This window comes from Vulpes vulpes, chromosome 11 (genome assembly GCF_048418805.1).
Source record: "Vulpes vulpes isolate BD-2025 chromosome 11, VulVul3, whole genome shotgun sequence".
Taxonomy (NCBI): domain Eukaryota; kingdom Metazoa; phylum Chordata; class Mammalia; order Carnivora; family Canidae; genus Vulpes; species Vulpes vulpes.
Genome location: NC_132790.1, coordinates 79,875,775 through 79,888,116, shown reverse-complemented (window position 1 = coordinate 79,888,116; position 12,342 = coordinate 79,875,775). Strand labels below are relative to the sequence as shown.

General features: G+C 40.6%; 1 protein-coding gene across 2 annotated transcripts in view; it reads right to left on the bottom strand.

The window, feature by feature from the left end:
- The window catches only part of ACP3 (acid phosphatase 3), a 46,040-nt gene extending 34,898 nt beyond the window's left edge, over positions 1–11,142 (bottom strand). For both annotated transcript variants that reach the window (XM_026015537.2, XM_072726869.1), the window contains exons 1-2: positions 10,823–11,142; positions 2,926–3,021 (exon numbers count right to left, since the gene is read on the bottom strand). In XM_026015537.2, coding sequence (XP_025871322.1) covers positions 2,926–3,021; positions 10,823–10,942 — 216 coding nt within the window. In that variant the 5' untranslated portion in view covers positions 10,943–11,142. The remainder of the gene's footprint in view (positions 1–2,925; positions 3,022–10,822) is intronic.
- Between the last annotated feature and the right edge of the window lie 1,200 nt (positions 11,143–12,342).

Genomic DNA, 12,342 nt, shown 5'->3' with positions numbered 1-12,342 from the left:
AGTGTGTTGTGTGATTCAGATCCATGTAGTAGAGTGTCATGCTTGAGAAACACTGCATTCAAGTCTGTCTTTAATCCAAAATTTTACTAGAGCTTCAGGAGTCAGAGAGGATGTGGTCACTAAAGCTTCTGCTTGGTCCCACTCATTCATTTGCTTGTACTCCTGGCTCCCATGATCATCACCACCCTTCTAGGATGGGGAAGGAGGTAGGAAAAGAGTAATGTATACTTTGAGTCTTGCTAGTTTCTGGATGACATGGGTATAGTTAAAGAAGTAGGTACTTTGGGCCTAATTTGTTGTACTAACTTACAGCTGAATTTTGACGAAAGAATCATCTTCTATAGAGCAGTGGTTTTCAAATGTCAGCATGCACAGAATCACCTGGAGGATTTGTTAAACCAAAGGTTCCCAGAATTGAAGCCCAGAGTTTCTGGTTCAGTGGGGAGGGCCAGAGAACTTACATTTCTGACAAATTTTCAAGTAATGGTGATGTTGCTCATCTAGGGATCACACTTTGAGAACTACTGACCTAGAAAGCTATCACCCTTTCATTATATAGATTGGAAGTACCAGGCCAAGGGCTGGAATTTGAGCTCTAGAACCTTGCTACTTCCAGGAGTGGCCAGTACCAGCACCACTGGTGTCACCTTGGAGTTTGTTAGAAATGAAGACTCTTAGGCCCATGTCAGACCTGCTGAATTAGAATCTGCATTTTTTTCTTTATTCCTCAAGTTTTATTGATATATAATTAACATACATCACTGTATAAGTTTAAGGTATACAGCATGCAATTTGGTTTACATATATTGTGAAATGATAAGTTATGAATTTAGTTAGCATCTGTCCTTTCATAGAGATACAATAAAAAGAGAAAGCAAAAAAAACAAAAACAAAAAACAAAAAACCAAAAACCCAAATTGTTTTTCCTTGTGATGAGAACTCTTGAGATTTATTCTCACAGCAACTTTCATATCTATCATAGAGCTGTTTTATCCGTAGTCATTATGCTGTACATTAAATCCCTAGCACTTATTTACCTTGTAACTGGAAGTTTGTACCTTTTGACTGCCTTTTCCCCAATCTTCTTCTCCCTACCCCCTGCCTTGGTAACCACAAATCTGATCCCTCTTCCTATGAGTTTGGTTAAAAACATTTTTTTTTTTGATTCCACATATAATTGAGATCATACAGTATTTGTCTTTCTCTGTCTGACTTATATTACTTAGCATAATGTCCTTAAGGTTTACCCACGTTTTCACAAACAGCAGGATTTTATACATTTTTTATGGCTATAATATTTCATTATATGTCAATACCACAACTTCTTTATTCATTCTTTTGTTGATGGGCACTTAGGTTGTTTTCATAGCTTGGCTATTGTAAGTAATGCTGCAATGAACAAGGGGTTGCAGATATCCTTTGAACTAATGTTTTCATTTCCTTTGAATATTAGAACCTGCATTTTAACAAGGTCTCCAAATGGTACATTTGTATTTGGAAGCTTGAAAAATACTGCTCTAGGAAAATCTGATGGCTAGTCAAAAGACTCCCAGAAGGAAAATCCAGATACCCACAGTCTGAAAGAATCTTAAAGTCTTCCTGGAAAAGCAGAACATGGGAACAGGAGTCTCCATGTAGCCACAGGTATTAAGAAGTAGCCCTGAGTTTTTATTATCATTCCCTCTTTTAAGGAGCCAGAAGCTGAGCAGGTTATGCTGAGAGGAGCTCTGATCAGGGGGTCAAAAGATGCTGACCTCAAATAGCCTCTGTGGGATTTCTCCTCTATGAAACATTGTGGTCGAGTTAGAGAAGTGGTTCTCAGACTTGGCTGCACATTCAGAGTCAACTGATCAGCTAAGGAATTTCTGAAAATCCCAATGTCTGGGCCACACTCTATATGAATTAGGTAAGAACCTTCCTATTTTTTTAAATTTAAATTCAATTAGCCAACATATAATACATCATGAGTTTCAGATGTAGTATTTAATAATTCATCAGTTACGTATAACACTTATGCTCATCATATCATGTGCCCTCCCAGACATCAATATTTTTTAAAGCTCTCCATATAATTTCCATGTTTAGCCCAGACTGAGACCTATTGGTTTAAATGTTTGGTTAAATGTTTAGAGATAGTCAACTCTAAACATTCTACAACATTTTCTTAATGTAATTAAACAGTGCTTTGGTCGGGACAGAAGCCATACACATGGCCTTGTGGCTCCAAATAGAAGAGCCATCTATTTGTAAGCAAGGGAAGGGAGTGGGGCACTGCAACAGTGATTACAGATGCCTTTGTATTTCCCCTACCCAACCCTTCTCCTTTTGTGCTCTTTAGGAAGTAGGGCTCCATATTTTTAAGACCACTTAAAAGAAGGTTCAATCCCAGTGTATTCCGCTGATAAAAAAAAATCAAATTTGGTATCAGCACTTCCAGAGGAATCCTGTTTTCCTAACCCTGCTGATCCAGTTTATTGATTACAAGGTGGTTTTCTACTTCCTCAGTTGGAAGCAGAGAAACTCAAGAGCTAGTTTCCAAGGACCACTTGGCTCTCTTCAGCATCTTTAAGCTCATGTATTCGTCTATTGCCATGCGCAGCTCTTATGCTTTAATAAAGCCAAATAGGGCAAAAAAGGATCAAAATGGGCAATTTTATACAATTTTCCTACCATTACTAGTCATGAGGGGTGACTTGGTTATGATCAGAAATTACTGAAGTTAACCATTAGTGCTTCGTCTGCCACAATCAAAGCACACTTTAGACAAAAAAAACAAAAAAACAAAAAAAACAAAAAAATAAAAACAAAAAAAAACCTCTCCCAAATCTGAGTAACTAAAGTGGTTCTATGGTTTCAATGTATTACAAACTCCACATAGTTTCCCATAAGACTCATCAGCAACCTTTAGCTGAAAATCCAACCAACCTGAGTGAGCTGGCCAAATCCTTGTGGCCATGAAGCTTCCTTAATGGGATCATTTGGGAAGGTCTCAATGGGACTTCGATCTCCATGCCTAAACACCTGAAAAGAGATTGAGACAGTAATGTTACAAAGTTCACGTTGGTGTTTTGCCTCAGTTCATCCTAATAGATTTTCTTCCGAACTGCTGGTTCTCAACCTTGGGATGTGGCCAGGGCATCAGGATTTTTTTTTTTAATTTTTTTTTAATTTTATTTACTTATGATAGTCACAGAGAGAGAGAGAGAGGCAGAGACACAGGCGGAGGGAGAAGCAGGCTCTATGCACCGGGAGCCCGATGTGGGATTCGATCCCGGGTCTCCAGGATCGCGCCCTGGGCCAAAGGCAGGCGCCAAACCGCTGCGCCACCCAGGGATCCCCGGGCATCAGGATTTTAAAGACCTCCTCAGGTAAATCTCAGGTTAAAAACTACTGTTTTGGGATCCCTGAGTGGCTCAGCGGGTTTGGCACCTGCCTTTGGCCTGAGGCATGATCCTGGAGTCCCAGGATCGGGTCCCATGTTGGGCTCCTTGCATGGAGCCAGCTTCTCCCTCTGCCTATGTCTCTGCCTCTCTTTCTCTCTGTCTCTCATGAATAAATAAAATAAAAATCTTAAAAAAAACTGTTTTAAGCTCACTAACACTCTGTTTCAGGTAGTGTAAGTAATGGTCAGTTATCAGAAAGCAGGTGAGCCACACATGGAGACTGGTTTGTATATTGGGGCAAGAAGGAGCACAAAGCTTAGCAAGATTATTTTATTGTAGATAGACTCTGATGAGAAGTATTCTTCCTTAATGAATGGTGTAAAAATTCTTACATATGACAAAAATAATAGCTCTTAAATGCCACATACAATTTATGACCATCCTGAGCCAATGATTTATTAGTTTTTAGGAAATGAGGGATAAAGGACTTATGGTTAGGGAGATCAGAAAAGCTAATTCTTAATACTTTAAGAACATATTTCTGGATTAGTATGCATGTCATGCTATTTTGATTGGACATTTTCCTCTTTGGGGAGAGTAGTCTGGACTTTCAAAACCTTGGTGTTTTGTAACTACAGTAAGCTTTCTGAATAAAATACCAAGCCAAATACACAGTTATTTTATAAGCAAAAGATAAGACATGGAAAACATTCAAGAAATCCAAGATGAAGTATATACTGATGCCAGCAAACATTTTTTTAAAAGACTTTATTTATGTACTCATGAGAGACAGAGAGAGAGAGAGAGAGAGAGAGAGAGAGGCAGAGAGATAGGCAGAGGGAGAAGCAGGCTCCATGCAGGAAGCCCAACATGGGACTCAGTCCTGGGACTCTGGGATCACGCCCTGAGCCAAAGGCAGACGCTCAACCGCTGAGCTACCCAGGCGTCCCTGGCAGTAAACATTTTTAATACAGATGCATAACATCTTGCATTATGAGATTTCCTGCACCTGTCATTTACATTACCCACCTAAGATGCTCCAGGAGACACAAAATATGGAACAGACTTAAATTTTAGGCTGTAAATCCCATCTATCAGATAAGATTCCAAGAAAGTTAGGGAGACTTATAGGACCTGGGTTGTATCCCTAGTGTCTAAAGAAAACTTATTTTTTGGATCCCTAAACTGATGAGAAATTAAAATCTCAGGCTACAGCAAACAGAGAGACTGTTATAGTGGTATAGTGGATCTTAAGAAATCATTGTGGTTAGGTAAGAAACTATTGTTGTGAATGGTCCCTTCATGGTTTGGAAGAAAGGCTGCATAGTCTCAGAAATTATCAAGGCTCATCATTAGTGCTCTTTCTTTCTTTTTTTAAAAAAACATTTTATTTATTTGAGAGAGAGAGAGAGCGAGAGCAAACATGAATTGGGTGGGGGAAGAGCAGAGGGAGAGGGAGAAGCAGGCTCCCCACTGAGCAGGGAAACTGGGATCATGACCTGAGCCAAAGGCAGATGCTTAACCAACTGAGCCACCCAGGAGCCCCTCATTAGTTCTCTTTCTATAATCTAAACATACTTTAGACTTTTAAGATCCCAGGTAATTGTGAAAAATGCTTTCTTAGATCTGAGTAACTAAAATTATCGTGTGGTTTCAGTGAATTATAAATCCTACCATGTTTAGTTTCCAGGGTTTCTCAACCTTAGCACGATTGACATTTTGGGCCAGATTATTCCTTGTGAGGGGCTGTCCTGTTCACTGTAAAATAGCAGCGTGCCTGGCCTTTACACACCAGATGCTAGTAGCAATCCCTAATTGTGACAACCAAAAAGTTCTCCAGACACTGCCAAATGTGCCCTAGGGGGTAAAATCATCTCTCTCTCTCTCTCTCTCTCTCTCTCTCTCTCTCTCTCTCCCTCGTATATATATTTTTAATTGAAGTTCAATGTGCCAACTGGGTGCATAACACCCAGTACTCATCCCATCAAGTGCTCTCCTCAGTGCCTATCACCCAGTCACTCCAACCTCCCACCTACCTCCCCTTCCACCACCCCTTGTTCGATTCCCAGAGTTAGGAGTCTCTCCTGCTGTCACCCTCACTGATATTTCTGAGTGAGAACTGAGTTAGCCAAAGGGAAGTCAGATGAAAGACACTGTAGTAAAATAATTTACAACGCTTCCTACCAGTCTGTGACCACAATAAGGTTTTTTGAATGCTTGCTGTGTCCTAGAAACTGTTTTAAGTGCTTGTCATAATTTAATCCATTCATCAGTTTTACAAAGGATTTACGATTATTATCTTCATTTCACAAACAAGTAAATTAGCCCTAGTCAAGTGACCTCCTCAAGGTCACATAGGGTGTACATGGTACAGCAGAGATCCAAACACAGCCTATGTGCCTCCAAAGCCAGCCTTCTTAACCTGTGTAAGAGGCTCATCTCTCTGCTAAAGCACACACCTCAACATCCTATCACTGGGTGATCTGGGATCTGGGGTTTCTTAATAAACTCTAGTCTTTTCCTCTAAGATTGGAAGCTCTGTGTGTTGGGGTGGTGGTGGTAGTGGTGGTGGTGGTGGTGGTGGTGGTGTTACACTAAAGGAAAATAAAACCTTGATGTAAGAAACAATTCCAAATACTATTTAAAAAATAAAATTGCGATTATGCATCTAAATGACAATATGGCCTGTGCAGAAAAAAGAAGTGCAGTCTTCTTAAAGGAGAGCTTTTTAAATAGCAGAGCCCTGGACCATAATCATAGACTTGAACAGGCTTTCTTAGTCTGTCCCTACAGGTCAGGAATAATTGTACTCCCCTATATTTCAATAGATTTTAAGGGTTTTTGAGGCAGTGGTTCAAACATGCTGTGGGCTCTTCAGAAGGAGTGTCCCACAGAGACAATTAATAAACCACCTGCCCCCTATCCCCAGACCCCCACCTTCCACCAGAGTCTGGAAATCCATACATATTAATTTTGTACAAAACCATGTGTACACGCACATATCAGTGAGTGCCCTCAAGTGCACGCATGGCCTTCTTGAGCTCCTAGAGTTTAGGCTGGAGCCTCTGGACTGTGCCTAGGTGCTCCTGTAAGTCTATTTTAAGGCAAACTTCTTAACTGCTGCTCTGCCAAATTTGTAACCTCTGTTCTCGGTCCAGCATATGCTATGAAATCATTTAGAAACCTAAATATATAGGGTCAGCAGTAGGACTATTTTGCAGTACCAGTAGTAATTGCAATAGGAAGACATCCAGGAGAACAACCCTTTATGTCTGTGCAACCTCCCATGGTTTTGTACAATCTACACACTTACACCCCCCTCCCCCGTCCCACCTTCCATTCTCACAACTCCCTGTGACTAGGCTGGCGCTATCCTGAACAAAGAAGGAAGCAGGTTTAAAGAGATTGAATGAGCCATCCAGATCTCTACTTTTTGTGAATACTACCCACTATTTTCCTCACCACATCACATTTACTTCAACCTTTTAGATCATAGGTAACTTTTTAAAAAAAGAACCACGATTTGGTACCCCTATGAATGATCCTTCTCCATCGAGTAAGCAGATTTGGCATGTTATAGCATCCTACCTGTTCTGGCCCTGCCCACCTCGATGTTATTACCTTACAAATTTGCTAGACATGCTTAGCCACAGAGCCCCTGCTCTTCCACACAGTCATTGTTCCAGCCTCAGGGCAAGGATGTTCTAGTTGCCTGGAACTTCCACTTCTAATCCTGGTGGTCACTAAACTCAGGTCCCTCCTGAAAAAGGCAACCAAGAGAGGTTTCCCTTGACCTCCCATACTCACCATGCTTATTATTTTCTCTCTAAAAAGTTAAAAATAATGATTCTCTAAGAGTTTTCTAGGGGACACTGGAAAAAGAAGGAGGTGGATTCTTTGGTCAAAGTCTAGGAAATACAGTTTACTACTAAATCCTTTCTTTTAAAGCCATAGCATATATCAGAATATTAAAGACTAGGAAGCCCTGCCCTTTAGAGACCTGAAATACAGTTTAACCCTCATTCTGTTCCCAAGACTGATTTGCCTATTGAAACCTGGTTTTTCACCAAGCAACTCCTGTTAATAACTCATCATACTAGCATTCTGTGGGACACGCTTTGAAAAACCTGTTTTAAAAGATTGTGTGATAATACTGATAACTCTGTTTATGAGAGAGAACAAGAACAGGACAGTTTCCTGCTCTTTCTGCCAAGAACAGCTTTTCAGAATTGGGGAAGATTTATTTTTCTTGTATCATAGAGAAACAGTGTGGAAACTAGCTGCTGATCACAAATTAAGTCTGTACACCCAACCTCCACGGGGAGATCTCAGATCCATGTGCTGGCTTAAATGCACATGGGGGGAATGGAATATGTACCATGATTAGGGGTGTAGCCTCTTTGATCGTACAGCCTGGATTCAAATCCTGACTACTCCATGATTACTGTGTAACCATGGACAAGTTGCTTAACCAACCTCTTTGAATCTCACTTTCTTTATCTATAAAATAGAGGTAGTAAGGTTAGTAAGGTTTTTATAACTTTATAGCTTTATAGAACAGTTGCCAGATGTAGCAAACCAAACCACAGGATGCCCAAATATTGCATGAAACATCCTTTATGCTAAAAAATTATTTGCTGTTTATCTGAAACTCACATTTAACTAGGTATCCTGTGTTTTCCTAGCAACCTTACTTTACAGGGTTGAGGGTAATGTGACCTATCCCATATTGAACTCTCAGAACAGTGCCTGGCATATAATAAGCATTGAGTATTGATCATTTATTGTTATGAATGTTACCACTTTAATCAGAGGCACCTTTTATTTCGGTTCTAATAATTTTCTAAGGATTTACCTGGGTATGTGATTTAACCATTTATAGTCAAATATTCTCTATAATCGGTAAAAAGAAGAAAGTAGCATCTTACTGCTTAAGTCCTTAGATAGATACTGTTTTATAAGGGCCAGGAAATTGTATTAAAATGCCCTTTATCTACCACTGATGGATGAAAACCTTGGTAGGAAAAAATCGTTAACATTATTAACCTTATGTGATAATTGTTAATTTTTTTTAGCTCCAAGAGAGTTATCTTTGTAAGGTTTTTCTTAGGGAAGAAATAATGTGTTGTCCCTGAATACGTTAACTAAGAGTGAAGGAGGAGAAAGGAAGCCCGCAAGCTTAGTAGTCAAGGGAAATGAGCCTGCACTATAGTAAAACAGGGAGAAAACCCATCACATGCAGTTAACTTAAAATTCACTGTAATATCTCAAAGAGGATTACGTCTCAACTTGTTATAGAATTACAGTGTTGACAGTGCAACTTCTGCAGAGTCCACACATTTGCTTCATATACGTGTTGGCAAGGAATCCATGCCATGAATATATGTAAAAGTCCAAAAAAAAAAGTCCAACTTGTGTGGATTTCTCTCCAGAACGTACAGGACATAATTCACTTTTTTTCCCCCCAGCACTGAAGTCTGACAGCTTGGTAAATCATTTGTAAATAAATTGATGATATGTTTCTCTTGATTCTCTGTCTCTCATTTGTTGACTCATGACCTAGTAAAGATTTACTGGACTAATAATCATAATTTGCATAATCATATGGTTATAAATTTTTTCCTTAGAAGGGAAAGAAAGGAGTTCTGAATACTGAGAAAATATATATATATTAATATAAAAATATAAAAAATATATAAAAATAAAATACTGAAGCTGAGGAAATAGGAACTTCATGTTTTTTAAGTAAAAGATGACCTCCCTGCAAATTATAGAAATAAATTTTGAGTGTTCTTAAGTAAGAAAATTTACTTATTTATCAGCATATTTTCACTCTATAAAAAAAAAGTGAGGAAGAGAAAGAGATTGAGAGAGCGGGTGTGAAAGACAAAGAGAGGGGCAGAGGTAAGGGAGCCGGTGAGTGAAACAGAATAAGAGAAGTAGGGATACAGAGGAAATCACAGACGGGGCACCTGGGTGTCTCAGTGGTTGAGCGTCTGTTTTGGCTCAGGTGCTGATCCTGGGGTGGGGTCCTGGGATCAAGTCCTGAGGTCCTGGGATCAGGTCCCTAATCAGGTTCTCACAAGGAGCCTGCTTCGTCCTCTGCCTATGTCTCTGCCTCTCTCTTTCTGCGTCTCTCACGAATAAATAAATCTTTAAAAACAAAAACAAACAAATCACAGAGAAACCCAGAGGCCCAGAAGGATTCATTTCAGGACTTATAGGTAAATTGATAAATTCCCTTTGATGTAGTTTTGGAATGTGGGTGAGGCCCGGAGCCTACGACCAAGAAAGAATTCTTGAGACATCTTGGGTGCAAAGCGGTGGTTTTATTAAAGCACGGGGACAGGACCTGTGGGCAGAAAGAGCACCAGGGCTGTCAGGGGTGGCTGATTATACACGTGGGAATTGGGGGTAGGGGAAAAGGAGGTTTTCCAAAGAACTTTCATATGCTAAAGAGGACCTAGGAGATACTGGAGGCCTTGCAAGGTTGTTTTTCTCCTCCAGTAAGGCATTAACATTAAGACAGTGGGGAGCTTCCTTCTGGAAGTTAGGTTATTGATAAGCATGCTTTTATTCTTCTAAATCACTAAGACATTTTGTAAACAGAGGGAGACTCCTGTCTTGCTGGACTGTGATCACTATTAGTTAACCATTTGTTTTTCCTCCCCTGGGCTTTAGGGCAGCCAGGAGTGCCTGAGGAATGTCCTACATATCCCACCTGGGAGTGTGGCGGGTCATCAGCTTGCTTGGTCTTCAAGCCTTCTGCTCCCTCATCACCTTCACTTTGCAAACCCCCCTCCTACCTATGTTTAAGCCAATGCCTAGGGTACATTTTCTTTCCTTAACCGCACGCATCAGCCACCCCTCCTTTCCCATAACTCGCCACCCCTACACAGGGTGGAGAAAAACATCATTTTAATCGTCAACCAGATCTACGCATCAGGAAGTCCCCCTCGAAAAATCCAATTACTTTCACTTTTATGCTTCAGAGACTGTTTACAAATACAGTTTCCAAGTTCCCGATAAATAAAGGGGGAGGAAGCCCACTTAATGCAGAAAATGACTGGTTTTTGGTTTGAGAACAATCATTAAACCGATGGCAGCCGGGTTAGCTCCCGGCGCTGAGCCTGCCAGCTGGGCTCCCCCCACCGGGTCGTGGGGCTGCCAAAAGGGACATGCATTCAAGGCAGCTGTAAAGTAAGTGAATAAATACCTAATATGGACAAAGGCACAGATAACCAAAGCAAACCCTTTTTGTCAGGACACGTTAAGCGTTTGGCGGAACTTGCAAAACTTGATTATTCACTTTCTGAGTTTGGTCTCCCGGCAGACCTACAGCAGACCTACCGGAGGGGCTAAGTGAACCCTGACACTTGGTTGTCACACCCCGCAGCTAACAGTTGTAAGGGGGGAAACGATGAGACACATCGACTCACCAGCGTCACAAACTTCAGCTCTTTAGCGACCGCGCCTCGGTGGAGCGACAAGGAGAGCAGAAGCAGGAGGCCGAGGCGCAGGCGGGCGGCCCCGGCCTGGGGGAGCAGGGCTGCGCTCATGCTGGGGCGCCCGCGCTCCGGCGCCGGTCTGCAGGGGCTGTTGCCAGAGCGAAAGCCATCGGAGGGGAAGCTATTTAACGAAGGGATTGAAAGGGAAGGAGTCACTGGGAGGAGCCAGACTCAGAAATAGTGAGATCACCAGGTAGTCTGGGGCGGGGTTTGACAAGCGTCTGGTCCCATAATTTGGGGGCTGTGAGAGCTCACAGTGTTCTGGATTTAAGGTAGAGAACTCTGAGGCCCAGGGAAGGGAAAGCTCTTGCTCAAGATCACGGAGCATGTTTAGGAGACTTGTTTTCCTTTTCTTTTTTTTTCTTTTTCTTTTTCTTTTTCTTTTTCTTTTCTTTTCTTTTCTTTCTTTTCTTTTCATTTTTCTTTTTTCTTTTCTTTTCTTCTTTCCTTTTCTTTCCTTTCCTTTTCTTTTCTTTCTTTTCTTTTCTTTTCTTTCTTTTCTTTTCTTTCTTTTCTTTTCTTCTTTTCTTTTTTCTTTTCTTTTTCTTTTCTTTTCTTTTTCTTTTCTTTTCTTTTCTTTTCTTTTCTTTTCTTTTCTTTTCTTTGTTTACCATTTTCTTTTCTTTAGATAGGGTGCAATCCAGTGTTTGCTTTGTGGCTGTCACTTGGGAAGGGATCTACCTGGACTTTGGAAACTTTAGGCTAGTGGTTCCTAATCTTTTAGGAATCCAGAATGATAGGCACAGCAATATGGAAGGAACTGCAGGTACTGGTTTATTTTGGATCTATTCCCCAGGTCAAACTTGGCTCCCTTTTGTAAAACTCTCATGTAGCCTAGAGAGGTGCTTTGATATATATATATATATATATATATATATATATATATATATATATATATTTATATTTATTTAGAGAAGTGTTTTTGAATTGAAGAAAAGTAAGACAAATTTTATTTTGAAAAATTTTAGCAAAAAAAAAATTTTAGCGACACCTTAAGATATTGGGGTTCATCTGTGGCATCTCAAAATTAGGATTAGAACCTGACACAATTTATTTTATTTTAGTTTTAGTTTTTTATTTTTATTTTTTTTCTGATGCAAACACATGAGGGTTTATTTACAAGCTCGAGCTTGGTTCCAAGTATACCCGACACAGCAGAGCAGGGACTTGGACCCCGAGGTGGATTTGAAACCCTCTGGATGGGGTCCTGGGGGTTTCTCGGATCCCGGATGAGCCCCCAAATGTTGTGCCCAAGATTATGTATCCAAGAAACCACCAAGGAGCTGACACCAATGCAAACACACGAGGGTTTATTTACAAGCTGGAGCTTGGATCCAAGTATACCCGACACAGCGGAGCAGGGACTTGGACCACTTTTAGTTTTTTAAAGATTTTATTTATTTATTCATGAGAGACCCAGAGAGGGAGAGAGGCAGAGACACAAGCAGGCT